Source organism: Theropithecus gelada, chromosome 7a (assembly GCF_003255815.1).
Source record: "Theropithecus gelada isolate Dixy chromosome 7a, Tgel_1.0, whole genome shotgun sequence".
Classification (NCBI taxonomy): domain Eukaryota; kingdom Metazoa; phylum Chordata; class Mammalia; order Primates; family Cercopithecidae; genus Theropithecus; species Theropithecus gelada.
This window is the reverse complement of record NC_037674.1, coordinates 50,492,709-50,516,776: the sequence shown is the minus strand read 5'-3', so window position 1 is coordinate 50,516,776 and position 24,068 is coordinate 50,492,709. Positions and strand designations below refer to the sequence as shown.

General features: G+C 56.7%; 2 protein-coding genes across 5 annotated transcripts; one reads left to right on the top strand and one right to left on the bottom strand.

The window, feature by feature from the left end:
* Positions 1–288: 288 nt before the first annotated feature.
* Positions 289–7,348, top strand: ULK3 (unc-51 like kinase 3). 4 transcript variants are annotated; one of them, XM_025390264.1, is made up of 16 exons: positions 289–496; positions 1,078–1,218; positions 1,381–1,424; positions 1,991–2,095; positions 2,857–3,000; positions 3,184–3,266; positions 3,785–3,940; positions 4,126–4,231; positions 4,442–4,482; positions 4,748–4,850; positions 4,990–5,054; positions 5,155–5,233; positions 5,307–5,347; positions 5,700–5,747; positions 6,029–6,095; positions 6,221–7,348. In XM_025390264.1, exons 3-16 carry the CDS (start codon positions 1,412–1,414, stop codon positions 6,235–6,237), a joined length of 1,068 nt encoding a protein of 355 aa, XP_025246049.1. In that variant the 5' UTR covers positions 289–496; positions 1,078–1,218; positions 1,381–1,411; the 3' UTR covers positions 6,238–7,348. The 4 variants fall into 4 exon arrangements, with proteins under 4 accessions (XP_025246049.1, XP_025246047.1, XP_025246046.1 ...); XM_025390262.1 differs by having other exon boundaries at positions 295–496; positions 1,304–1,424; positions 5,700–5,741; XM_025390261.1 differs by having other exon boundaries at positions 295–496; positions 1,304–1,424.
* Positions 7,349–11,989: 4,641 nt separating this feature from the next.
* Positions 11,990–17,189, bottom strand: CPLX3 (complexin 3). Its single transcript, XM_025390130.1, has 3 exons — positions 16,869–17,189; positions 15,625–15,712; positions 11,990–13,629 (listed from the first exon to the last, which is right to left on the bottom strand). The coding sequence occupies exons 1-3, from the start codon at positions 17,030–17,032 to the stop codon at positions 13,405–13,407; spliced, it is 477 nt and encodes a 158-aa protein (XP_025245915.1). The 5' UTR covers positions 17,033–17,189; the 3' UTR covers positions 11,990–13,404.
* Positions 17,190–24,068: the final 6,879 nt, after the last annotated feature.

Genomic DNA, 24,068 nt, shown 5'->3' with positions numbered 1-24,068 from the left:
GAGGGGCCCTGGAGGCCTCCCGGACGCCGTCTCCCCCACACACGTCGGCTCCTCTGGAGCCCGCGTCCTCATGTGGGCGATCTCTAGACGCCTCTGCGCCCGCTGGGAGTCCCCGGAGACCGCGCCGGCAGTCCTCCGCTCACTTCTAAGCTCGCGGGGCCTCTGTGTCCCCACGTGGGCCCTGCAGGAAGTGGCGGGGCGCATGACCCGGCGAGGTGTGGGGACAGGGGAGGGGCGCCGGGAGCGGGGCGGAGCCGCGTCTCCGATGCGCGCTGCATTTCCGGCGGGCGGCGCTGGGGGCAGCGTGGAGCAGCCCCGTGCTCGGCCCGTCCCCCCACCCGCCGGAACCGCCGCCCGCAGCGAGGAAGCGCCTGCGCGGGCGCGGGCGGCCGGGATGGCGGGGCCCGGTTGGGGCCCCCCGCGCCTGGACGGCTTCATCCTCACCGAGCGCCTGGGCAGCGGCAGGTACGCCACGGTGTACAAGGCCTACGCCAAGGTGGGTGCCGGCCGGTGGCCCCGTGCCCGCCCGAGCTAGCCCGGCTGGTGCCGGCCGGGGAGACTCCGAGAGGTTAGCGACAGTGTGGGAACAGTTAGGGGCGGGAGGCCAGCTTCGCCCCAGCCAGACCCTCGGCGGAGGTTGGAGCCGACCGCCACGCTTAGGTCTTAAAGGGCGCACCTGCACCCACCTGCAGGGTCAGTGGCTGAACAGGCTCAAAACAGGTTACCTGGTGGGCTGGGAGGAGTCTGGGACTGGAGCCAGTTAGGAGGCAGAGTGGGCGGTTCTGGAACTCTGAGTGACATGCCTCTGCTGGGAGCACTCCAGAATGCAAAGAAATGGATCATCTAGCTGAGGGCTGGAGAAGACCAGGCTGAGGCTGGGTCGGGAAGCCAGGACTCCAGAATCAACATTCCTCACTGACCTCACAAGGGAAAGCTGGGAAGCCCGTTGCTGGTGTGCAGTAGGTAGACCCGGGGAGGGGGCGGAGTCGGGGGACCGAGGGAACCAGACAGAGCCTTTCCAGTCAGGCAAGGTCCTGGCCTCCTCAAGGCAGAGCCCCCAAATCTCCTGTCCCGCAGAAGGACACTCGTGAGGTGGTAGCCATAAAGTGTGTAGCCAAGAAAAGTCTGAACAAGGCATCGGTGGAGAACCTCCTGACGGAGATTGAGATCCTCAAGGGCATTCGACACCCCCACATTGTGCAGCTGAAAGACTTTCAGGTGCGAGCCTTGGGCGGGGCCGCTGCCAAAAGGGAGCTGGAGAAGGGACACTCTCTTCAGGCTGCCTCTCTACCTCTAAACACAGTGGGACAGTGACAATATCTACCTCATCATGGAGTTCTGCGCAGGGGGTGACCTGTCTCGCTTCATCCATACCCGCAGGATTCTGCCTGAGAAGGTGGCGCGTGTCTTCATGCAGCAGTTAGGTAAAGGACTGTGACCCCAGGCTGACGCTCCGTCCCTTGTTCTCTGCCCCCCGCCATCCCACCCCTCCGCCAGGCTTAGAGCCTTGGCACACATTGCAGCTGCCTCCTGCACAGTCTGAAATTTTAGGGTCCTGTTTATCTCATACACTCAACCCTTGCTCAGGGATGCTGTGGGACAGATGAGGGAGTAATCCCCCTCTGTGGGGTGTTGAGGCTTCCATACATAGAACATAATATAAGGACCTTGTAGAACATTCCAGAGTCCTGTAGGTAGGACTCAAGTGCTGTGCCAAGGAAAAGAGCAAGATTCTCTAGGACTGGGGCATCCAGAGAGGCTTCTGAGAGGCGGGGAGACTTGTGAAGGGGCAGAGGGGAGGAGGGTGGGCACTCGGGTGGAGTGGCAAACTCCTAGAAGTGGTGGGATCTTGGTGCTTATATGGAAAACATTAGACTAGCCAGGCAGGAACTGGGGCTGTGTAGGCTTGAGGAGGCAGATGTGAGCCGAGCAGACAAGAGGCAGGCGGGAATGGGCTCTGAACTGTCTCTTTGTGGGTCCCACTCCTCAGCTAGCGCCCTGCAGTTCCTGCATGAACGCAGTATCTCTCATCTGGATCTGAAGCCACAGAACATTCTGCTGAGCTCCTTGGAGAAGCCCCACCTAAAACTGGCAGGTCTGTGTCTGAAACAGCAGGGATGAGGTTTGGAGAGTGCAGAGGCCTCCCTCTCCCTGGGCTCACTCAGCAGCCCTAGTTCTCATGGAGCCCTCTATAGAGTCCTCAAAGAGTAACAGGCTGCGAAGTCTGGGGTTGGGCCCTGCCATCAAAAGGCAGAACCTTTCTCAGGCTACCCATGCTCAAGTCCAGCAGCATAATGGGTGGAGTTAGGGCTCAGTCTGTGGCCAGAGTTGGGACTCACTGTGTGTCTAGGTTTGGGGGTCAGTCTGGGAACAGTGCTGGGGTTCAGTGTGTGACCAGCATCAGGGATCACTCTGTGGTCAGGGACAGGACTTGGTCTGCCATCAGAATTGGGGCTCAAGTCTGTGACTCCATCTGTGGCCACATAGGAGAGTGTGTGGTGGAGGAGTAGGAGGTGGTGACCCTTGATAAGATTTGGACAAGAATTGACGCTGAAGGCCAGAGACTGTGGTAGAACCTAAGCCTGGGGGACAGTAAGAGGGTGGGGGCTTATCCATGTAGCTAGTGTGATCAGGTGGGCTTCCTAGGAAAAGGTGCCCAAGGGAGCTGTGCAGGATGGGTAGGTTTTACATCCCAGAGGCAGATATGAGAGGGTGTTCCAGGCTAATGATGAGCAGAGGCTTGGAAATAGGGTTGATCGGGTCTGGAGAGTGGAGAGGAGCCTGGGGTGAGGCTTTACAAGCCAGGAGTGGAAGCAGCTAGAATTCAAACCCTGCTGCCTCACCTCTTGCCTGCAGACTTTGGTTTCGCACAGCACATGTCCCCGTGGGATGAGAAGCACGTGCTCCGTGGCTCCCCACTCTACATGGCCCCCGAGATGGTGTGCCAGCGGCAGTATGACGCCCGCGTAGACCTCTGGTCCGTCGGGGTCATCCTGTATGGTGAGACCTCTTTTCCCTGCTTCTCACCCTGAGGCCTACAGTGTTTCCTCAGGCAAGGCCTCTCTGGGCCACTCCTGAAGGGTTCTGATGAAAACTCACTGCTGGCCCACGACCCCTGCTGAGGGGCTTCAGGCCAGGCTTGACCTATTCCCTCCCAGCCTCCGCTCTGCCTCCCTTCCACAGAAGCCCTCTTCGGGCAGCCCCCCTTTGCCTCCAGGTCGTTCTTGGAGCTGGAAGAGAAGATCCGTAGCAACCGGGTCATCGAGGTGGGTCTAGCAGGCCCTTAGCAACCATTGGGGGGCAGAGGGAGTCAGGGCCCTAAGGGTTTACACCTCGCTCTCACCTGCAGAGACTGGAGTGTGGGCTCCAGGCTGCCTTTGTAGTGGAGGGGCATGCTCTAGACTGGAAGTCGAGGTGCCGGGCTGTCCCAGGGACTTAAGTCAGCCCACAGCAGGCAGCACAGTGCCTATTTTGCAGGACCTTGTGGGGAGAAAGCCAAAGCAGAGCCAGACCCAGCCTTCCCAGGAATATAGTCCAGGGAGGGAAATAAGGACCCAGAAACACAATTCTAGCTCAGCTCAGGGCTCCAGCGAGGGTGCGCCAGGAGTCCAGGGATGGAGGCCTGGCTCCTCACTGGCTCCATCATCTTGACCCACCTGTTCCTCCTCAGTCTCAGGTTCCCCACCTGTCCAACGCATACCTCGGGTTCCTCGCCGACCCCTGGGCTAGAGGTTGAGGGGCTGGAGCCCAGTGTGATCTGTCTCTGCCATTCCCTTCCCTACAGCTCCCCCTGCGACCCCTGCTCTCCCGAGACTGCCGGGACCTACTGCAGCGGCTCCTGGAGCGGGACCCCAGCCGTCGCATCTCCTTCCAGGACTTCTTTGCGCACCCCTGGGTGGACCTGGAGCACATGCCCAGTAGGGAGAGTCTGGATCGAGCGGTGAGCAGGCGGATGGGGCTGGAGTGGGCTGAGGGTGGGCTGAAGGTCTCGTTGACCCCTTTGGTGGTGAATAGGTGACTCGCCCAACAGAGACAGAGGGTGGGCTCAGGGGAGCTGATCTCCCATCTTGGTGAGTGTGGGAGGGTAGGGAAGTGGACCTGACCCCTGATCTGCCCATCCCCTAGACCACCCTGGTGGTGCAGGCTGTGAAGAAAGACCAGGAGGGGGATGCAGCAGCCGCCTTATCGCTCTACTGCAAGGCTCTGGACTTCTTCGTACCTGCCCTGCACTGTGAGTCCCAGGCCATGCCTGAAGCCCCTGGGTGCAGCAGGGATGGGAGTCGTCTGTGGCTGCAATAGGTGGATTCCAGTTCTCTATCCAGAGTGTTGTAGGCAATAAAGCAGAGCATAAACCTGGAATATTGTGTTTGGAGGGATTCCAGAGGGTTCGGTGTGGGGCAGGGGTTCTCCCAGACTCCTCATATGACCTCACTTTCTGCAGATGAGGCAGATGCCCAGCGGAAGGAGGCAATTAAGGCGAAGGTGGGTGAGAGTCCCCATGAGGAAGTGGAGGGGGGCAGGGGGTAAGGCCCTGAGATCTCAGGGCCCCTGGGGAATGGCTGTCTTAGAATTGGAACTTCCTCTCCTGCAACACAGAGCTTGGAATGGGTCAGGCCAGCCTCATTTGCCCCCTGACATGCTTATAGCTTGCGGCAGTCACTAACAATGCAGAGGGAGAACTTGGAGGTGGGTTCTGGCAAGGGCAGCGGGTGAGAAAGCACCTCCTCAGGCCCTTTCCCTGCTACAGGTGGGGCAGTACGTGGCCCGGGCCGAGGAGCTCAAGGCCATCGTCTCCTCCTCCAATCAGGCCCTGCTGAGGCAGGGGACCTCTGCCCGAGATCTGCTCAGAGGTAGACTTCCGGTTCCTGGCTGACCCCAGGGGCCCCAGCAAACCTCCCCACAGCCTGAGGGGGAGGCGGGTGGGCAAAGGCATCCTGCAGGGAACAGGCAGGCTGCTTCCCCCACCCTGAGCCTTTCCTCTCATCCTAGAGATGGCCCGGGACAAGCCACGCCTCCTAGCTGCCCTGGAAGTAGCTTCAGCTGCCATGGCCAAGGTTTGTGCCAGTGAGAAGGGTCTAGGTGGGACAGGATGGGGCGGGGTGGGGAGATATCCAGGCCATGACCCTAAGCAGCCTGGTGTCCTTGTGGCTGCAGGAGGAAGCTGCTGGTGGGGAGCAGGATGCCCTGGACCTGTACCAGCATAGTCTGGGGGAGCTGCTGCTGCTGCTGGCAGGTGAGGGCCCCCATTTCTGCCCCCCAGAGGGCCCCTGGCTGCCCTGCCCTCACCACACGCCCTCTCTTTACAGCGGAGCCCCCGGGCCGGAGGCGGGAGCTGCTTCACACTGAGGTGCCCACTGAGCTTGAGAGGGTTGGGAGGCTTCCTCTTCCCTTCTTTGCTCTTACCTGTGGGGATCTCTTTGGGTTTCCTCTGGAATGTCTCACTCTCAGGGTGTTCCAGGTCTGCAAGTCAAAACCGTAGGGCTGGGGTACTCAGACAGGGCAGTGGAGGATCTGGGAACCCAGCAGCAAAAAGTCTGGGAAGGCTTCCTGGAGGAAGGAGCAGATAAGGGACTCAGGAGGCAAGTTGTTCTGACGGGGCAGAGGGTTCTAGAGAGCATCAGGGTTGAGGAGGAGTTCCCTTTGAAACCCCACCCCCCGCCACTCTCCCCCACACCCAAGGGCATATCTTTCCTTGGCAGGTTCAGAACCTCATGGCCCGAGCTGAATACCTGAAGGAGCAGGTCAAGGTGGGCACATGGGGCCACGCTGGGGCTAGGGTCTGTGGGTTCTGTTGCTCTCTGCTTGTGGCTGTCATCCCTACCCTGCTGGTGTATGTCTGCTCTCCCGCCTCCTCTGCAGGCCTCCCTGTCCCTGTATCTGCTCTTCACTTTCTCTCTTGCTCAGCACTGTGCGCTGTGGCTCGTGTCCCCGTCCTTCACTCTCTCTCTTGCTCAGCACTGTGCGCTGTGGCTCGTGTGTCTGCCTCCTGGCTGCCTCTCATCCCTTGTGCTGCCTTCACATCCCACAGATGAGGGAATCTCGCTGGGAAGCTGACACCCTGGACAAAGAGGGACTGTCGGAATCTGTTCGTAGCTGTGAGTCTTGCCCTGGGGTCGATCCTCCATCCAAAGAGGGGTGAGGGCTGGGGGCCCTGGGTTCTGCTTCCCTTACCAAAGACCTGAGACTGACCCTCCCCCATTGCCTCCCTCCCCCCCCATAGCTTGTACCCTACAGTGACCCCAGAAGAATGATTGGACAGACGTGAGCCATCTGGGGCAGAGGGGTACTAACCCAGGCTGATGCCAAGAATGAAGTGGCCCACTGCAGCCCTGGCAAGCAGGCTTCTTGGATAGACAGTGCTGAGACCCCCACATTCCAGAGTCCCCAGCCTCCCTCAGGTTACTCTGCACCCCACAGACGGTTTGATGGCTGTGCTGTATGCTGGAGGGGAGGGCAGGACTCTGGGAGAACAGCACTTCTTTCATGAGACCTTTGTTTGTTATTCGGTGGTTACTGGATCCTGTGCCTGTCAGTTTTGGAGCATGCAGCCGTCTATCATTTTTTGCTCTGAGAAGAGGGCAAGGGGCCCCTGCAGGGCACTTCTGTGCTTACCCTCGCCCTGCCAGTAGGCAGGTGTGCCCCTGGCCTGCCCTTCCCGGGACCCCTTATTCCAACTCAGCTCCTCCTTGCACTGGAATGGGGGCACTCCAGCACCCCTCAGGGACCACCCACCCCACAGTATGCACTCAGCCCCATAGAACCCACCAGTCTTTCTGGGAACTCACACCTGCCCGCCATCTCGGTACTTTAAATTAATCCTTCAAGCATGAAAGTTGTATCTTTCGGGGTGGGGCAAATTTAAGAAGACCATTTCTTGTTCCTGCCCTGGCCTAGGGAGCACTCAGGAAGGTTCCTTGGTCCTCATCTCTCCCACCTCCGTTCCTCTTTGGGCCCCACACTAGCCACAGCGCGGGCCTTGTGCTGGAATTTGAGCCTGGGAGAGGGAGACGGTCTGACCCAATGCACTCCAGGCTTCCCACTTCTAGGCCTGCTCTGCCGCTGTGGAGCCCTGGGCAAACCCCTTCCTCTTTGTGGGCCTGGGTCTCCCCATCTCTTCAATGGGGCTGATACCTCCACAGCCCACAGCATGGGCACTTATGAGTACAAAGTGAATTTAACCTGGAAAATAATGTATTTGAGAGTTTCTTTTAAATAATCAGCGGGTGTTGGTGATTTCTAGCCCTTCTGCCCTTAAATGCCTCCTTGGGCAAGAGTTGTCTGTCCTCCCTGCAGGAGGCTGGGTGTGAAGAGTATAATTCACTGTTTCTCTATTAAATTATTTTCTCTACTTGGGCATCTGTTCTTGCCTTAAGAACAACAGGAGGGGGGGCCGCTGCCCACAGGCTGGGGCAAGAAGGACTGCAGCAAAAGCTGGGGAAGCTGAGGTAGGGTTGGGGAGGTCACAGGTTGGAGGAGAATGCTGAGAATGATAGCCACATCTGCCCTCAGCCCCCAGGGATCCAGGAGAAAGGCTGACCAGGGTCATTCCTGCCCACACCCAGGCGACCAGTGGGGAGAAGAGCACAGGCCTGGGAGCTGGGAAGGCTTTTTCCCTCTTTGCTCCTCAGCTCAGCTCCAGGAGTGCAGTCTTCCAAAATGCTCTGCCCTCCACACTGCACACTGTCTCACCCCAGACAGGATCTCTTGGCCTCCTACCCCTTCTTACCCTGGGCTAGTGAGGGAGCAGTGGGCTGGACTGGGGAAAAGGGCATCTTTTAAGGTATCATGCTCACACCCAGCCCCTAGAGGCTCCGTTTCCAGCAGACTCTGTACCCTGGCCTTCCCCCAACCCCACACACACCCCAGGTGTCAATCTGATCAGCACTTGTTGGGAGTAGGAGGGGAGCACATCCCCTGGCTGCCAGCAGGGGAGCAGTTCCTTAGACTTACCCATTCCCTGCCGGTTGCTCAGTCATCCCAGGATTTTCCATACCTGGATGGGAACAGACCCTGGGAACTATTCTCCCTGAAGCCCCTGGCCTGGCCATCGGGGGGCAGTGGGGAGCAGTGTCCCAGAGGGCAGGAGGAGCTGCTAGAATTCTGGCTCTGCTACTTGGCCTTGAAGTTTGGGATCCATCCATTAGCCTATTTCTTCATAAAATGAGGTTGAGGATAAGGGCCCCATGGGAATTTGTAATGAGGTATTGCACATGGGCATGACATACAGTAAGAATACAATAAAATGTGACTTTCAGATCTAGGGAGAGAAATGTACTTCAGATTATCTCTGGAAATGGGCCAGACAAAAAAGCCTCAATATATAAAGTGAGGGAACAGGAGGGGAATGAATGGACCTGGTGGGGTGGATGAATTGAGAAGATGGGAGGGGTTGGGCGTGGTGGCTTACACCTGTAATCCCAGCACTTTGCAAGGCCAAGGCAGGCGGATCACGAGGTCAGGAGATGGAGACCCGCCTGGGCAACATGGTGAAACCCTGTCTCTACTGAAAATACAAAAATTAGCTGGGCGTGGTGGCAGGCTTCTGTAGTCCCAGCTACTCGGGAGGCTGAGGCAGGAGAATCGCTTGAACCCAGGAGGCAGAGGTTGCAGTGAGCCGAGATTGCGCCACTGCACTCCAGCCTGGTGACAGAGTGAGACTCCGAAAAAAAAAAAAAAAAAAAGATGGAAGGAAGAGTGGAAATGTAAGATGAGATGGAAGACTAGAGGAGAGACTTGAAGGGTGATAGAGTGAGGGTTGGCCCATCAACCCCAGTTGCTTATTTGTGATCACTGTATTGGCTGGCTGAGAACAGAGGCCTGAAGTTCTTATTCAAGTAGTTGTGGAGAGCAGTGGGCCCCCACAGGGAGGACTCAGTGCTGGAAAGGCCTGGGGACTGAGGCTGCTGGAGGAGCCTCTGGGAAGGGGCCCTCCTTGAATAAAACATCTAGATGGCCTCTAGGTTTCTCCTGTGTCCAAGTCGCCTGCCAAGCAGGGAGGCAGCCCAGTAGGAGGCTGGGGCCACTGGGGGCAGAGCTTGCTTCTAACGGCAGAAGCCTGTAGGAAACGTGCAGATCCACTTTCCAAAGGTCATGTTTTCCTTCTTAGGAGACAGAGTTGTTTTCGCCTCTCACTTTCAACGCTCTGAAGGTGCCCAAAGCAGGATGGCTACCTCCCAGCAACGTTCAGGGGACTGCCCTGTCTTCCTACCTCCATCCCAGTCATCCAAGCACAGAGCCAGCCCTGGGCCAAGCTAGGGGAAGCACCCGAGCCTTCTCCTACGGGGCCAGCCCTGGAAGACACAGATGGGCCTCAGGAGCAGATAGAGGTACCCAGGTGTCCAGCTGGCCCTTCTTTATCCTCTTTACCTGGGATGTGGGAAAGGACATAGAACCTTTGTTCCTGTGGAAGGTCATCTAGAAGGGCTCTTGTCCCCAGAGGCCGGGTTGCTGTCCCAGCCCTCCCTGAAAGGGCAATGGCCCAACGCCGAGGCTGGGGCCTGAGGGAAGGAGCACACCAATGACAGCTTCCCTAGAGGAACTCATCCCTGCACCTACACACAGCAGATCCCACAGACACAAGACAGCCGTGTGCAGGCTCATAAACCCCCGCAGGCCCCACACACACGCTCATGAGCACACATGCAGGCGCAGCTCCTGCTGAATGAGGCTGAGGCCTCCTCAGTGCTGCTGCTGCTCCCCTGATCTCAAACCTCAAATGGCCTCTGGGGACAGCTCTGCCTGGCAGGCACTGGGTTGGAGGCACGGCCGTGGGCCCTGTGACTACACCCCCAGCCCCACCTCAGGTCTGTGGGATAGAGGACAGAAGCCCCAGCCTCACGGCTGAGTGTCAGCTGGGTCAACAGGCAATGTCAGCAGCTCGGCTCAGCTAACAAGCATGTCCCAGGTGTCCTTAGTGCCTGCCTGGGGCCTCTGGTGTCTGAGGAGGAACCATCTGGCTGTCGAGGGAACAGGAGATCCTCCATGCTCCAAACCCTGGTCACCCTCCCCAGTTCCTCCCAGGGGACCAACTGGCCTTGGGAAAGTCACTTGTTTCTTGGTACCCTCTTCCTGCTGGCAACTGGGCCTGAGCTGTCCAGGTGGGTAGAAGGTAGGAGTGGGGGACTGCAGGCTTCTTGGGCAGGGTTTCCCTGAAATCTTTTAAATTGTGGAACCAGAGCCTCTGAGGGTGAGAGGTGGCAGGACAGGCAATCATCTTTGCCTCTTCCCTCCTGCTGAAGGGGTTTGGGGAAGTGGGAGGGGCTCTTTTAACTACCTTTTAACATTTTTTGTATGCTCACACTGCCCACAAGGGTATGAAGGAGGAAGGAAAGGGGAAAAGAAAAGGAGGGAGGGGGCCAGGCGCGGTGGCTCACGCCTGTAATCCCAGCACTTTGGGAGGCCGGGGTGGGCGGATCATGAGGTCAGGAGATCGAGACCATCCTGGCTAACACAGTGAAACCCCATCTCTACTAAAAATACAAAAAATTAGCCGGGTGCGGTGGCAGGAGAATGGCGTGAACCCGGGAGGCGGAGCTTGCAGTGAGCCGAGATCACGTCACTGCACTCCAGCCTGGGTGACAGAGCAAGACTCCGTCTCAAAAAAAAAAAAAAAAAAAGAAAAGAAAAGGAGGGAGGGAGGGAAGGGAAGGAAGGAGCAGGCCATAAACATCAGAGTCATAACTGCAGGGTACTAATGGGGTTCTAGGCAGAGGGTGAAATGGGAAGTTTTGGTGGCAAATGACTCTGTGGCCCTCATATCACACCAGGTGGGTGGACCAGTCACAGGACAAATATGTGAATATCCTATTTAGACATTGGATTGTCTAAATAGGAGAGGGTAGGAACAGCTTGGGAAGACAGTAGTAGTTGATGTATTCAGGGCCCAAGGGCTTGGGAGTTGGGGGCAGGTGCAGAGGAGGAGCTCCAGTTGGGCCAAGTCAGCCCCCAGCTGCGTGTGGGTACAGGACAGGCACTGAGTCAGCAGAGCGGCAGCGGGTGAGGGCACACAGGTGAGAGGGGTGCAGACTGACAGAGACCCAGATTACAGGGCTGATGGGGAGGGGGAAGGAAGAAGGGAGGCCAGGCATGCCCAACAGAGCTGGGGACCCCTCAGCCTGCCCTCATTGTCCATCTCTATCTGAGCCCCGCAGCCTCCTCCACCCCATTCCAGGGGTAGTGCAAACCAGTCAAGGTTTCTTGGGGTTCCATTCCCAGGGTGAAGGGGAAACAAATGTTTCCCTTTCTTTAATCCAGCTCCTGATCTTTAATCCAGGTTCCAATCAGCCTTGCTTTGACAGGGTTCAGGGAGTGCACGTCCCCCAGCCCCCACTGCCCACCACCCTCTCGGCCCTCTCCCTCTCAGCCCTGCAAAACACTGAGGGGGAAGGGGTCTGTCCAATCCCATTAGGCAGAAGGCCCCGGAGGGTGGAGTGCTGACGTAAGCCTTGCTGCTGACGCTGCGGAGGCAGCCCATGACCCCCCTACCCGGCTTGGGGCTCTGGCTTGGGTCTCCTCCAGCTCTGAGAAGGTCAGAAGGAGGCCCTGGCCCGGGAGAAGCCCAGGAGTAGCTCAGAGGCCCAGGCCCATTCCCTGGGGACACTCCAGGGCTGGGCCTGTGTCTCTTCCTGCCCTGTCTCCCCTCTTCCAGCCCCCCATGACCTCCTGTACAGGTTTGATGGGCTTTGTTCTTATTTTACAAAGCAGATCTCATGGAAACTTTGCCCTTGAAACCCAACCCTCAGATGGCCGCTCCTGCCTGTGAACCTTGGCTGGCTTCCTCACAGGCTGGGCCCTGGACCTCGGGGTGGGGCACCTGGGGTTGGCCCCGTAGCACCTTCCTCCTGCCCAGGCCCCGGGGATGACCTGCTTGGGGAGCTTCCTGGCTGGTTTCTGAAACCTCCCCTGCCCCCTGCCCCTCAGCGCCTGCCACGGGTGAGCAGGATAAGATCTGGGCTCTTCGTTTTTTTAAAAGAATGAGTTACATTTATTGATAGTTTGTCACATGCTTTATAAATGGTCACCGTTTGAAACATGTATTATTACTATTTTGGGGAGGGGGGACTCTTCATTTTACAGGGGACAAGCAAGACAGGCTCAAGGAAGGAAAGGACAGGCTCAAAGTCATCAAGTGTGGGGCTGGAATGCAGTTGCCCTGTCTTCTTTCTTTTTGCATATCTTCCATCTCCAGGGTGAGGAGGGGTGTAGGCACAGGCACCCAAGACAGCTGCGGTCCAGCCCTGGCCCCACCTGTGGTCTCAGTGACGCCCCAGAGGTCCTATCTTCCCCACATAATGAGGCTGCGCCATCCTCCTCAAAGCCAGACCTATTTCATAGGCCCCAGACCCCACCTTCACCCAGGGTCCCCAGAGAACAGAGCTGGAGACGCTTCCACTCCTAGCACTGGATGCCTCCTCCCTCCTGTGAAGCTGTAGGTTGTGGGGTGGAGGACACCCCTTTAAGGCAGGCTCGGGGGGCTGTGAACTCCAAGACTCCTGGAAGCCAGTAAGAAGTGGGAAGGTAGGCACACCATTTGGGATTTTTATTTTTCACTGAGCTAGGAGAGGAGATTCCAGCTATGGAATCCAGAGAAAGTTCTACAGGAACAGAACAGAAATTGGCTGGGCCCTGGGCCCAGAGAAGGCCTGGAGCCGCTTACTGTTCAGTGCCAGCTTCATCCTTGGCACTCTGCCTCTCACACAGCATCACTCCGGCTCCCAGAGCCCACAGTGGCAGCCGCTGGAGGCTGTGGTGGTAGCTGCTGCCCTGCCCAAGGAGGGGTGTGGGCTTGGCTCTGAAAGTCTAAACCAGAAAGAGCCTTAGAAATCATTCAGCCATTCCCATTTTACAGGTGATGAAACAAGGCTCAGAGAGAGCAGGGGCTTTCAAGAACAATAAAGGTGGAGACTAGAACTCAGGCCTCCTGTCTGCCCAGGGTATCTGCCCAAGCTCTCTCTGAGAGTATCTCAGTGTTGGTGTCTAGAGGGGCTGGACACGCAAGGGAGCTGGCCTGTGTGTGCATGTCTATGTGTGCCGGGATGCATCTGTGGCTTCTGTCTCTGAACGTGCCAGGGGTTTTGTGTGCTGTGTGTGTCTTTCTGTGGGTGCTCCTGTGTGCAGGAACTTGGGGCCACGGCCAGAGAGGGATGGGCATATTCCTGCAATCTTGGGAGGCCTCCACAGGCTGAGCTGGCAGGGAGGGTCCTGAAGGGTAAGGTGAAGATGGGGGCTTTGCTCCCAGCAGAGAGGAAAAAACCAGAAGATAGGGTTGGGGCATGGATGGGAAAGGTCTTGGAACTAGGATGGGGCAAGGAAAACAAAGCCCCAAATGGAGTATGGGTCTCTGGAAGTTGACACACACTCAGCCCTCATGGGGGCCCAGCCCAGTGGGTAACTCCGGGGAAGTGGTCACATTACGTGACACTTCTCAGCTGATTGCTTGAGGTCCCCCAGTGTGGCCTGGGCCTTGTCCTTGAGTGAGCCCAGGTCCAAGCCAGGAAGGCTGGCCAGCTGCCCAAGGACTGAGGCCTTCTCCTCCTCCTCCTCTGTGTCCTCCTCGATCATCTTGGCCAACTCCCGGGGCAGCTCCACGTCTCCACCTGCCATCTGGATCTGGCTCTCATCTGTCTCGTTCTGAAGGGAAGAGAGGGTGGGGTGGAGTGGAAGTCTGTGAGAACCCAGAGTTGAGAGGACAGGGAGGAGGTTTGGTCTAGGTTCCAGGCCCCTAGATTCTCTCTCTCTCTCTTTTTTTTTTTTTTTTTTTTGGTAGAGATGAGGTCTCCCTAAGTTGCCCACACTGGTCTCAAACTCCTGGGCTCAAGTGATATATGCCCACCTTGGCCTCCCAAAGTGCTGGGAATACAGGAGTGAGCCACCGTGCCCGGCCCCCTAGATTCTTCAGCCCCATGTTCCAGTGAGCTCAGCTCCCACCCCCACATCCCAGGATCAAGCATTGGATGCTTGGACATGGAGACCTTTCATATTACCTTATTTCACTCTGAGATACTGAAGGACCAGCACAGCGAGTAAAGACAAAATGAAAATACTTATGAGTCACACTGTTACAGTCATCTAAGTCATGTTTTGACTCTTGTTATGCTTAAGGGTATAACCAAAAATAGTGATGGGTACCATTTATGAAACATCTATTACATCTATTACATGGCAGATGTTGAGCTGGGTGCCTTTACTTCTCACAATGACCCTGTGAGGTAGGTAGGTATTGTTACTCCCACTTCACAAATAAGGAAATTGAGGCTTACAGGATTTAGATAACTTACTTTAAATTTAAGTTACTTAACTAACTTAAGTAACTTAAATTGTCCAAGGTTACACAGGTAGGATGTTGGGGAGCTAGATTCAAACCTATGTCACTGATTCCAACATCTGTGTTTTTTGGCATGGCACCTACGATGGCCATTGCCCTTCACTGTTCTTCTGGGGGGCGCCTCATGTCCTACTCAGTTGCATCCAAGTCTTGGTTCTTCTGCTCAACTCTGACTTCCCTGATGGCAGGTGTCTCTTATATGCCTAGCACAAGTATCTGAGGAATGACTTTATTTCCAGGAGAGTTTGCAGTGAGGCAGGCTTTCTGGACCGGTTTTTCCCCGTGAGAGATTTCCAAAAGATTGGTGGCCTGTGGGCAGTCAGAAGCAGCTGGGGACTTAGTAAATATTTGTTGAATAAGTGAATGTGATGTTCATATATTTGGTCATTCAATTCAAGTGGAAGATCAAAATCAGGAGCACTAGAGCCCTGTGCTATTTTCCCGAGTCCAGCACAGTTCTGGGTGCACTAGGGCGATATTCTGGGAGAGATTTGTGCTTCAGTCCCCTCCTTAGACAACAGGAGCAGCACACTTACATGCCCATCTGGCGCTGCACTGCTCAGGGGAGCATGGGGGCAGGGATCTCCTGAGACATACTCTCTGGCTGCTTGGCCAGCCAAGGGGATACTTGGCTCTCTACAGGCAGACTCCATACCCTGGAAAGCAGCCTGGGGCCCTGGAGCAAAGGCAGGCTCATATTCACCGGCTTGAGGGCTGGTCCCAGCTCCATGGCTCACTGGCTGTATGATCTTAGCCAAGTCCCTCCATCTCTCTGAGCCTCAGTTTCATCATTTGTGGCTGTGGGTGATAGCTGCCTGGCAGCATTATTGGGGGTTAGATGAGGACATGAAGGTCAAGTACTTGGCACACACAGGGCTTCTCTCCCCCACCTTAAGTAAGTTCTACCCTCCAGTAGGTTCAGAAACCCCCAGAGCACTCACTTCTGCAGTCAAATCTGCTTTCTGCCTCCCCTGTGTCTTCCTCTGCCCAGGCCTGGCCTAGGCTTGGTGGTGGTACCGGGGGGGTGGAGGAGAGAAGAGGCCTAGATTGGCTCCAGAAATACAGACCTGTCAGTTTCATGAGAACTGGGGTCCCCTCAGCACAAAGCCCTGGCCCTTGGTGGGCACAGATTACCTATGAGTGAGTGAATGAATAAATGAACAAATGAATGAGAAGGAAGGATCTAACCAAGCACCCTGTGAGTCTTATAACTGCAGGCTGTGGTGCCCAGAATGGGACGAAGGAGTTGAGAACCCAGAGCTCAGGGTCCCAGATGTGCCTTGCAGCCAGGGCCAGCTTACCTTGGGTAGCCGGTATTTGTCTCGGAAGTGGCTCCGCAGTGTGGCCCGCTCTGCCTTCCTCTGTGTGAACTGTGCATCCCGCTCCATCCTGCAGGGTCACCGGGGGCAGAGTCACCATGAGGGCAGAGAGAAGGGAGTTGGAGTCTTCGAGGGAGGGACAGAAGGGGTCTCTGAGTCCTGGCAGCACTGCTGTATTGGTCCCTGTGTGTAGCAAAGGCAATCCAACCAGGACAGCCAGGTCTCTGCTGCCTCTCCCCATCACAGTGCCCTTTGTTGTCTCTGCTGCTGGATGGAACTAGGGGCCAAGGTGGCAGTCTGTCTGGCTCTCTCTGCAGACCCTAATTATTTGTCCCTCATGGCCTCCAACTTGGTCTGTTGTTCCCTCACTGAGAAGCTATGTCGTGTAGGGAAAAGTATTCAGGACAAACTTGGGTTCACACCCCAGCTCCACTACCATTTTAGGTATATCCTTAGGTAAGTCACTTACCTTCCTCTTCTGTAAAATGGGGATAAAGTTTTGCAACTCACAAAACTGGTATCAGGATTAAGCGAAATAATAGCTATCATTTATGAGACTTTATCATGTGCCAGGTGCTGCTAAACAGTTTACATGCATTGGCATTTAATCTTCATAAATATACAAGACATGTATTATGATTACCATCCCCACTTTCCAGAAAAGGAAACAGGCACAGAAAGGTTAAGTAACTTGCCTAAAGTTACCCAGCTAATAGGCAAAGCCAGGCTCTGAACCCAAGTAGCCTAGCAGCAGAATCCAGCCCCAAACTCTGTCCCAGCACTGCAGGCACACAAGTAGGCTCAATGTCTGTGAGTGCCCCCATCTCAGGGTCTGCCTCCGCGATTCTGAGCCTCCTCGGCTGCACCACTTTTTTCAGAGCCTCAAGCTCAGAGGAGCCCCAGTTGGAAGACACAGGCAGCTGGGACCAGATCGGATTAAGGGATTATTGTTTCGTCAGAAACGCACGTGCATCCCCCTCCTCGTCCCAGACTCCGGTCGCCCCTTCCCCCACTCCCCCTTGACCAGAGTATGAAGCTGGAGCAGGGTTTTGGGTTTGAGATGGGATGGGTCTGGGGGCAGTGTAGAGGACACCTCCCGGTCTCTTACCGTGTCTAGGAAGGTAGGGGAGAGGGGATTGGGACCTGAGGCTGGCCCGGGGATGGACTGAGCAGCTGTGGGGTTGGGGAGGGGGAGGTCGTTGGAGCCAAGAAGGGATCCCACTCACTTCTCTTCCACCAGTTGCTTCTGATACTCCTCGTACTCCTCCCGGCTCATGCCCTGAGCTTCGGCTGCCGACTTGTCCCCATCCCCCTTGTCCTCGCCGCCTCCCAGGCTCCCAGTGAGGTTCTTCAGCTGGCCGCCCACCATGGTCTTCACCATAAACGCCATGGTCTTCGCCGGCTGGGGCACTGGGCGCCTGCTACCACGCGCTAGGCACCGGGCACGTCCGCGCCTACTTCAGCACTAGGTCTTGCGGACAGCTCCCGCCGCGGGCCCGCGCCCCACGCTTGGCGCCGCCCGCCGCCCGCCCCCGCCCGGGCCCGCCCCCACCTCCCCAAACCCCTCCTCACGGGGGGCGGGGGGCAGCACGGGGCTGAGAAGGCTGGACCACGTGCCTGCTCCCCACTCCCGCCTCCCCCACGTGCCTCCTTCAACGCCGAGCTCCGCTGGGCTCTGCTGACAGCGGATTAGGGCCTGCGGTGGTGGGGTCGCTCTCCCGGGAGAGGGGTTGAGCTGATACACTCCTGGAACCCTGTTCCCTAGGGTCTTCCAACTTTCTCCTCTCCTGGGCCACTAATAACTGGAATTTCAGCTGGGAGATCCAGGTAGCAGCAAGGGGTAAAAACCCAGCCTTGGGCGCCCCTCATTCTCCCCACCCACCCAACTCACTGAACCCAGCAGCTGCCCAAAGAGCTTGACGCTGGAAAAGGGAGGGAGACCTGAGGGCGCAAGCGGGAATCCCAGTTATGGTTCCGCGAGTTGGCCTCTCAGGGTTGCTCTGTCACGCGCCTCCCCTGCTGCCCCTGGAGCAGTTAGGAGTGGGGAGGGAGAGAGCTGCTCAGTGATGCTGGCTGAGCTGGAGGGACTCAGGACGGACACTGCTCTCTGTTCTGGGTGAATTTGAGGACAGAATTATATACAGTCATGGCTCTCTTTTCCTCCATAGTCGAGGGTTCAAAGCCCGTGGGGTATCTGGTCTTTTGGAGGTTAAGCCAGGCCTTGGCCTCCTTGCCTGCTTGGAGCGCGCTCCTAGCCAGCTACTCAGAAGGGGTGGAAGCCTTCACAGAGATTAGGGTGAGGCTGGAAAGAAGACCAGCATATCACAGCATGGGGAGAGGGAAATCACCTTTAATAAGATGGGAGTGTGCTGAAAGCTCAGGTGTGGGTGGGAGCTGGGCACCCAGACGAAGAGGATGCTGATCAAGCACCCACCCCAGACACTGCCTGCTTCCCAGTGATGCAAAGCAGGCTCTGAGGTGGGTCAGGCAGGCATGCTGGCAGGGAGAGGCTGCCTCCTGAGAATCCCCGGGGCCCTGGGGGTGTATGGTGCAGGACCCAGAGGAAGGCTGCCTGTGGACAGACACTCCTGCAGGCTCTCGTTCAGCTCCTGCCTGCTGCGAGAGAAAAGGTTACAGGCTACTTGCATCTCTCCTTTATGGGCTTTTGAAAAACCAAGACTCTCGTGCTTGTCTTGCTACACTCACTGCACCACAGCCTCCCCTGTTCTTGGACTTTCTGCGGCTCTTTGGCCTGCTGCATATGGTCCACGCTTTCCCCCCCCGGGCATGTAAGGTCTGTCCTAGTGGCTCCAGGCTGATTGCCACCACTGCACTCCTGTGCATGTGCTGAAGCCTGTGAGCATTTCCACCTTGTGCTTTTTAAAGCTTAGCTCATTTTACTACTCCTCCAGGACCATCCCAGCCCACACGGACTCTTCTTGTCTTGAAATTCCACCAACAAAGATTGTCAGTCTCATTGCTGAGGCCCTTAGCACACCCCACATCTCTAAATGGTGCACGTTCATTCAGCAAACACACACCAGGCAAAACTAGTGACCTCCTCTCACTTTTTCAGATCTCTGCCCAATTTCACAAAGGTCCTGCCCTTTGCTCCAACACTACTGAACTTGCCACTTTTTCTCTAAAATATTATGTTTTTCTCATACCTCCCTGCCTTTTCTCATGCTGTTCCCTCTGCCTCTATGCCTTTACCTATCTTGTCAGGGTGGAAAACTCCTAGTCACCTTAATGACCATATCAAATGTCCCTTCCAGGTTGATTCCCTAACCAAGGGGGGTCAAGTGTGTTCTGCATTCTTGTAGCCCCTCAGCTTCCTGACATCATGGCATTGACTACACAGGGTCAGTTAGACCTGTGTGAGTGAGCTCCATGAGAGCAGGACCCAGATGGGGCTGGGGGATGAGCAGGTGGTCAGTGGTGCTTGGTGAGAGAATGGGCCCTATCCTGCACTGTGCTCTTTGTCATTTGGGGACTGGGCAGGTCCCCTCTGGGCTGAAGTGTCCCCTCTCCTAAATCCAATGGCTATAGCTGAGAACCAGGAGATGCCAGTGCTGTGGGAAGTCCTACTCACGGGGTGGCCCACCTGAAGTGCACGTAGCTGAAGAAGCCTACAGTCTGAATGAGGAGGAAGAACAGGAAGATGCCAGGATGCAGGCACGAGGAGGCCCTTGGGGGCTGGCCAGGTGGGCGGGGGGCCTTGGCCACTGCCTTCTGAAAGGGGAAAGTCTAAGGTCCTAGCTTAGTTTCTTACTCAAAAGGAGGGGGAGGACCTGGAATCTAGGCCATGTGCATGCTCCGTTTCCTTTCCCCAGGCTTGGGGTGTCCTGGCTCTCATCCAGGGAACTTGGAGAGGGGGCAGTGTACAAAGCTGCCTCCCCCACCCCAGCTCCCATGGCTGCATTTGTGGGAACAGCTGGGAAGGCCTGGGATCATCAAGGGGCCCAGGGCTCAAGAGAAGAGAAAGAGAGAAGTAGAGAGCCAAAGACAGGGTGAGCAGGGTGAGGGCGAGGGAACGAGGATGGGACAGGGCATGGGGAAGATCCGATTCCACCACTGGACTCAATGATCTTGGACACGGCCCACCCCATTTGGATTGAGGGGTGTCCAGGGCCCTGCTGGTGCTGAGTCTGTGGGACTCTCCAGAGAGCAGAGAGGGCAGAGAGAAGATGAGATGTGTGCTGGCATGTATGCATGCACATACAGACACTGACACAGGCACAGATGTTCTTGCCAGCAGTCCTGGGAGGGGAGGGCAAAGGCAGGATGGCTCGGGGCTGCCAAAGTGCTAGAAGAAGGGTGGCTGAGCCCAGACATCAGGGTTGGGGACCCCATGCTCCCCACTACTTCCCCCTCACCGCCGGGCCCTGAAGCTCCTTCTGCAGGAGGCCCAGGATGTGGTCCAGCTCTAAGAAATGATGCTCAGTGCCCACAGGCAGGTAGGAGACCTGGGCTTCTGCGGCCATGCGGACAGCTGCATCCCTAATCGGGGGTGGAAACCAAGTAAGATGACTCATTACCTCTTTTGCTTCCACGCAAATGGCCTAATCATTTCCCATCTCCCCAGGGGCAGCACATGGGTGAGGAACAGGTACCATCCATGGGGCCCCTTCTTGGGGACTGGTCTTTTCTCCTCCAACCTTCTTCCTAGATCCTGAGACTTTAGCTCAGATAAAGATCTCCCTAAAGCTATCTGTGTCAAGCCCAGGCTCCCCGGCTCTGCCTTCCATCCTGGATTTAACTCCTTTCCTTCTTCTCATCTAGGTGCCTCTCCACCCCCAACCCTAGCCATCTAGCTCTGTGTGTACAGGGGGGCTTTAGGCTTCAGGTTGGGACGCATGCCTCCTCCACGGCATCCCCAGAACTCCCCCAACCCCCAGGGCTCCAGAGATCCAGCCTAGAGTGGGATAACAGGAAGCTAATGCGGGCACAAAACCAAGTCAGGGACTGCCTCCTCCAGCTGGTCTGGTCTTGGCTGTGCTGCCTCTCCAAGAGCCCCCATCAAAATGCCCCTCATCCCAGGAGCTGCCACTGAAGGAACGCTCAGATTTCTTAACCCTCCTGAGGGTGGGAGTGTCTGAGGCGGCCTTCATGATGGGCTTCTCCTGGAGAGAATTGCTTTTCAACAAGGACTTGCAAAACATTAAACTTGATTCAGTTAAATTCAAGTCAACTCAACAAACCTAACTCCACCCCCAGCCCTTCCAATTGACAGGCTGTGTGCTGGGCGCTCAGGAAATGATGGAAGGAATGAAGGGCTAATGGAGGAACTTCAGGCAGAGAAACAAGGTAGTGGAGGGGTCCCCACCGAGTCCCTTACCTCATCTCTTGCAGGGCCTGGAGCAGAGTCCTCTGTCCATGGAGCAGGGCATCGACCTTAGCAGAGTCCTGCAGGAGGGCCAGCCTCTTGTCTAGGGCCCAGGACATAGCCCCTCTCTTGTCAGAGCCCACCTTCCCAGGTTCACTGCAGCCTCTTCCTTCCAGAGGCCTTCCCAGATTGCCAGGCCTTCCTTATTTGGACACACTGTGTTTCTCTGACCTCATCCCACAGGGGCTTCCCGCATTCCCCCTCCACTCACACCCCTCTCCCCAGGGGTGGTGGTTTCCTCCCAACAGTGGCCACTTCAGGGTTTTCTCAAAATACCTCTCCCTTCTTATTTATTTGAGATGGAGTCTTGCTCTGTCGCCAGGCTGGAGTGCAGTGGCACAATCTCAGCTCACTGCTACCTCCGCCTCCCAGGTTCAAGCGATTCTTTGGCCTCAGCCTCCCAAGTAACTGGGACTACAGACGCATGCCTCCATGCCCAGCTAATTTTTGTATAATTTTTGTATTTTTAGTAGAGACAGAGTTTCACCATGTTGGCCAGGATGGTCTCGATCTCTTGACCTCGTGATCCGCCCGCCTTGGCCTCCCAAAGTGCTAGGATTACAAGCGTGAGTCACCATGCCAGGCCAAAATACCTCTCCCTTCTAAAAGTGGTTCTGTCCCCTGAAGGAGGCAGAGCCCCAGCCCAGTCCTCTCTTTCCTGGTTCGCCCAGGGCACTATCCAAGCTGGGGCCAGTGCTGGTCAACACCCAGTGTTTGGGTCCCTGCCTTACTGAGTGGTGTCCAGGGCCTGAGGGTAGGATCAGAGAGGCTGGCCCTGGAGTGTGAGTCCCCTCCCCTTTTCCCCACACTAGCAGCCCAGCCTAAGCTGCTCTGACACAAGATTAAAACCTCGAGCTGTCAGAGTCCAGCAAAGCCCGCAAGAGCTGCTGGCCTCCTCTGCCCAGTGTCTAACACCTTGGCTGAGTTTAGCTCTCAGGCCCCCAGGCTGGACATGACCCGAGGCATGACTCCCTGGGGGAGGAGCCAGATGGCAATGGAGATGAAATGAGGCTTCTGGTGCAACTGAGCATTAAGCAAGCCGTATGCAAATTGCATGTGAAGCTACATGCAAATTAGCACCTAGTCTATTTCTGTCATTCATCTACAGAGCCGAGTCCAAATATCTGGCATCTCCTCTCCCCAGCCCCAGCCTCAGCCCCAGCCCCATGCGCATTTGGTTGTGCAGAGATGCCATCCCGCATTCTGCCGGACCCCATCCTGTGACCTGCAGCATTTCATCCCTGCCCTCCTTTCCCTCCAGGCCTTAGGGAGACTAGTTGCTTACTACAGTGCTTGCTCCTATTTCAGGCCCGCAGGTGGAGCCTTGGAGGCCTGTGGGGCTACTCACCCAGCCTCCATCAGGCCTGGCTTGGCCTGGGGGCCCCAGCTGCTGCTTCCATTGCCTCTCAGCCTGGGCCAGCTGCTCGGAGAGACCCCGCAGAGCCTGAAGGATCTGGCTGTGTCTGCCCAGCATCTCCTCCAGGTCAAAGAGCCTTTCCCCTGGGGATTAGGGCAGAGCTGGGATGGGCAGCCAGCCATGGTGGCATAACACAGCCTATCTTATCTTTGGGGGGGCTTCTTCGAGGGGGTGCCAGAAGGTGTGGCTGCTGCCTCTAAGACCCTCTCCAGGAAAATGAGTCTGAGTGGTAAGGTGGGGATAGGACAGAACAGTTGGGCCCAGGGCCTGCTTAGATATGGCCTCCTCAGGCCTCAGTTTCCCTTCTGATTAAAGGACTCCTGGTCATAAGGGTGGAGGATGCTGTGACACTCAGATGGGCGCCACCTGCCTGCTCTCTCAGTCCCTACCTTCTCCTTGAGCTTCAGAGCCTGACTTTGGAGTTACATCCTCCCTGGTGCCCAGGCCCAGCCTTGCCCGCAGCCCTTCCAGCTGCCTCGCCAGACGGAGCTGCTCCATCTCCAGGAAGGGCTGAGGGGGAACTGGGGGGAGGAAGACAGAAAGTCGGGCCCCAAACCCATGGGACATCCAGAGGCGAGGGGAGCCTTCCCACAGGCTTCCCCACGAGCCCAGTCTCCCTCCCTGGCCATCTGGCCCTGCAGTTTCCAGCCCTCTGAGTTCTGCCTTCACACAGATCCCCACCCTCTTCCCTCCCTGCTGTGGCCTCAGGCCTGTACGTGCTGATCCGCGGCTCCTTTAAGCTCATCTCCTCCAGGCAGCCTTCCTTGACCCCCTGGCTGGTTGGGACCCCTTCTCTGTGCTCCCACAGCCCCCTGTGCCTTTTGAGACCTGGCACGGATCACTCTGAACTGTAATGTCACAGCCTGAGCCAGCCAGCCTGTGAGGCCTTGCAGACCGGGCCTGGCCAACAGCACTGCCCAGCACAAGGTCTGGCCTGAGCAGAGCTCAGAGGCCAGGTGGAGGTAAGGGCTGGAGTGGCAGGTCTGAGGGCACCATGACATGGGCAAGGGCAGGGTCCCTGGGCTGCCATTCCCAGGTAGGCCAGGGCTGGCATCACCTCTGGGCTGGACTCACTCAGGCTGAAAGTCAGGAAGGACAGGACATCATGATCATCTGGAAGGGGACAGATGAAGGAGAAGTAAGACCCCTCCACCCAGCAGCCCCCTTGCTCAGCCTCCACCTTCACTGCCATGATATCCCACTGAGGCAAGAGGGGTGACTTTGGGCCATCACCTGATGCTTGTCTTGCTCACTTCATAGGAAAGATGTGAGGGTTGACAGGTAGATGGGTGGGTGGTGAGGGCTGAACCTCACACTCAGTCAGAGGCAGGCCCCTGTGAGTGTCAGAACTGGATGATCCCAAAACACCCTGGGCTACAGCCATGGCAGCAAACCAAGTGACACCCTCAGGCCCCCAGAGCACAGTGGCTACTGGTAGTAGCAACTGCGCGGTGGCCACCTCTCCAGCATAGCTCTGACCATATCACTCTCCTCCTCAGAAACCAGACTAAGGTCCTGGCATTCAAGGACTCCCACGCTCTGGTTTCCCTCAGCTTTCCCACTGTGGGATCCTCTGTGGACTCTCCATGGCATCACATCTCTTTGCTCCATTTTCCTAAATGT